The sequence below is a fragment of the Girardinichthys multiradiatus genome, chromosome 1 (genome assembly GCF_021462225.1).
Source record: "Girardinichthys multiradiatus isolate DD_20200921_A chromosome 1, DD_fGirMul_XY1, whole genome shotgun sequence".
Taxonomy (NCBI): Eukaryota; Metazoa; Chordata; class Actinopteri; order Cyprinodontiformes; family Goodeidae; genus Girardinichthys; species Girardinichthys multiradiatus.
The window spans coordinates 18,321,944-18,325,393 of NC_061794.1; the positions used below are offsets into that span (position 1 = coordinate 18,321,944).

The window sequence follows — 3,450 nt, forward strand, 5'->3', positions numbered from 1 at the left end:
TGCACCTGATCATGACAGCACTGTCCCAGGTGTACTTTAAAAAATGAAGAATGTAGCTTAGAGGATGACAAAACACAAGCAACACAGTTGGACTACTTTAATGGTTGCTTTAGCGTTAATTATTCATAATGATTGCATCCTGCTTTTAAATGAACGTGGTGTTTGATAGAATAATATGAACCCATTCCTTGACTGATCTGAGTTCTTATGCCTGATACTTATTACAATGATCATTTCTGATGTGTTTAAACAGATTGTTAAAGTACATTTCAGAGGTCTTGTGGGAAACACATCACTCTGAATTATTTCTTCACATCACTGGCCTGGAGTTTTCTCATGACCAGAACATCAGGAAGGAGGAGACACTTTTGAAGCTGGCCACATTAATGACAACTCAGAAGGTGAAGCTTTGATTCCACCAAGCATGATGCACTGTCGATGAGGCTCTGAGTTGCATGGTGCATGGTGGCACATTAAGCATTGTTTCCTTGCTGTGAGAAAATCTTTGGTTTGAATCCCAGAATCTTCCTGCATGGTGTTTGGTGTTTGCATGCTCTCTTAATGCAGGCATGCATGCTTGGGTTCTCTCCAGGTACTTTGGCCACCTCCTGCAATTAAAAAACATGCATGTTAAATTAATTGAGTTTTTTTTCTAGTATTTATTGATGATTTCATATATTGACACAATTTACATTTGACACTTTAATAGTTTAATTTCACTTTGTCTTTTCACTTCTGGCACTTTTGGACTTTAAAAGTACAGGAAGACACGACAAGCAAAGACCTGACACAGGAGAGCCAGAGATAGAAAATCTGTCTCTCCTACACTTACAAACAATTTGAAAGGCGTTTTGTCAGAAACTTGCAGAACTTAAAAATCTTTGAATTTCAATTAGAGTTTTAATATCACTAATGTCTGTTTTCTGCACATGAAGGAAACCTGATCATTAAATTGTAGATGATACAACCGAGGTGGGATTTACTCACTGAAATTATGAATCGGTGAACTGGGATGGAATCACGCAACTAACAGCCTATTGCAGAGATAACCTGGTGTTCAACGTGGAAAAAACCAGGGAGATGATTGTTAACTTATGGAGGAAATGATCTAAGACCTGTAAAGAGAGTGGACAAAATAAAATTATCTAATTGTGTTTTCTATAGCTTTCTGTTTAAATATTTGTTACAGATGCTTGAGATTTTGCTCTAAATATAGAACAAAATAACAACTAGATTTGTTTTGACTTTCTCTTAGAAAGCCACTCAACAACTTATTTAACCTTCTTTGTATATATATATATATATAAATATATATATATATATATTTAGCCTAATGAGGTCTTTCAGGTGAATGTCTTCTAGATGAATCAGATCAAAGTCAGGAGAGCTGAATGTGATTTGTTAATTGGAGCCCCCTGCTACGTTCTTACAAGCCTACAGTCATTTACTATGTGTGCGTTTGCATGTAATAAAGCTCACAGAACTGTAAAGTTTCCTGTTGCATATTAATCAGATTACCCCACCCTCTCTCTGTGTCTGTATAACATGTTCTTTAAGAAATGGGATCACAAAGTGCACTTCTGCTTGGATATGTTGTTCTGTTGTTTTGTCTGCTGCGTGTTTTTCTTTGTACCTTGAGACCTTCTACCTATGAATCTGATATGTTGATGAAGTGAGTGCGTGAAATGAAAACTTGCTGCATAAAACAATGATTAAAAGTAAGAGAACTGCTGGTGTTTGTGTTAAATACTTCATCAGAAGTTTATTTATTTCATATTTGTACATTTGCAAAGGCAAACTTCTCTAGAGAAGCAATACAAGAAATTCCTTCAGAAAAGCCTGAAGCTAGAATTAAAGACCTTTATAAAAGGTATTAAGCAGAAGATGAAAAACATCTATTATGGACATCATAAGTAGACAGGAAATATAACTTCCAGTAACACTCATTCAAATAAAACCAAACAATGGTTACAAATAAAAGTGTTCTAATCCCAGCAGGATTACAGTAAACATGGATCCACCGGATCATTTTATGGCTTGTTTATACTTCATCAACTGGAAGATGATGAAAAATATACTTCATTGATACTCAGTATCAATACACAGATCATTCAATCAAATGTCACAGACACTTAAAGAGTTTAAAACCAATGTGGTTTAAACGATACAGCAATAGCTTGCTATTAATGTTCCTCACAGGAACAGAGAACATAATCACAGAGTATTTTGAGAAGATCTGCAATATGAACACACATGGCAGAAATATTCAGTAAAACCTGAATGTTTTCAGTCCTTCCACAGGAACACTGACAGTTTCACTACACAGAGCCACTTTGTGCCAAGGTAAAATAAATTAGACTCCAGGGAGTCTTACTTTCTGTCCATGACGTTCACAGACGTAGTTCTCTCTCTGTTTGAAGGTGCCCAGGCCTTGTTTCACCAGGGTCTCCACAGAGCGCTACTGGCTGGGCTCATGCCCTTACTGGAGCTGACCTGATGGAGGGGAGAGCTGGGAGGAGAGGGGCCGCAAGGGCTAGGACTGTTCCTGCTGGATGCCTGCAGGCCTTGGAAATGGCTGAGGAGCAGTCTATGGGCCTGACTCTGGACCTCACAGCGGGACAAGAAGCTGACGACCTCCTGAACACAGCGGGAGTAGCCATCCCAGGCTGTTATGGGCCCAGAGGTCAGGAGGCTCTGCTGCTGCTGCTGCAGTTTCTGCTGCTGCCAGCTTCTCAGATACGACACGGCCATCTCCAAGATGTCGGCCTTCTCCTGCTTTGAGTCCGGGTGCTGTCTGAGAAACTCAGGACCCAGGAGGGATTTCAGCTGCTCGATGCTCGTGTTGATGCGATCCCTGCGTAATTTCTCCACCATCGGCTTTCTCAGCTGAAGGAAATAAAAATAAAAAATACTTAAGCTTGAAGCTTTTCATCAACACTGTTCAAGGGGAGTGTCGGAGCTCATGGAGAAGTTTACCTTGTGAGCAGGAGTCAGGTGGTCCTTGCTTGCTTGTCCATAAGCAGTAGGTGCCATCGTTGCAGAATAAGAGCGTTTCAGCTCAGTCTGAAGAGCCAGTGGAGTCTGTGCTGATGTCTCCACTGCTGCAGTCCTGTATTTATACACCCCAATCTCCATATGAATGTGTGAGTCTTAGGCTTGTTGAAGTTTCTCACAGTCCCCGGGCCAATGGGAGGGCTGGGAAGGGCTTCAGGGAACGCAGGACTGCCACATGCTCAATGAAGTGTTTATAGCCGTGGGGACAATGAGTGTGCCTCTGGGGAGCAGGTGGAGAAATAGACCACAAGAGAAAGAGCCTGGGGTGGAGTGGGCAGGGAGGAGGAGGGGGTGGCGGAGGGACTGGAGCTGAGAGAATGACCCGGCACTTGTGTTGATATGGGAAAGTGGTGACCCCAGAGGGAAGCCTGCCGCTGTCTCATGTCATCTCCGCTG

General features: G+C 41.5%; 1 protein-coding gene across 1 annotated transcript; it reads right to left on the bottom strand.

The window, feature by feature from the left end:
• Window positions 1-1,736: 1,736 nt before the first annotated feature.
• LOC124871337 (transcription factor HES-5-like) lies at window positions 1,737-3,238 on the bottom strand. Its single transcript, XM_047370593.1, has 2 exons — window positions 2,977-3,238; window positions 1,737-2,886 (listed from the first exon to the last, which is right to left on the bottom strand). The coding sequence occupies exons 1-2, from the start codon at window positions 3,133-3,135 to the stop codon at window positions 2,437-2,439; spliced, it is 609 nt and encodes a 202-aa protein (XP_047226549.1). The 5' UTR covers window positions 3,136-3,238; the 3' UTR covers window positions 1,737-2,436.
• Between the last annotated feature and the right edge of the window lie 212 nt (window positions 3,239-3,450).

Bases quoted from the DNA above. Each gene is read 5' to 3' on its own strand.
- LOC124871337 (XM_047370593.1), bottom strand. From the start codon at position 3,135: ATGGAGATTGGGGTGTATAAATACAGGACTGCAGCAGTGGAGACATCA. The intron at 2,887-2,976 runs GTAAACTTCTCC...TATTTCCTTCAG, and splicing joins ACCTGACTCCTGCTCACAAG to CTGAGAAAGCCGATGGTGGA.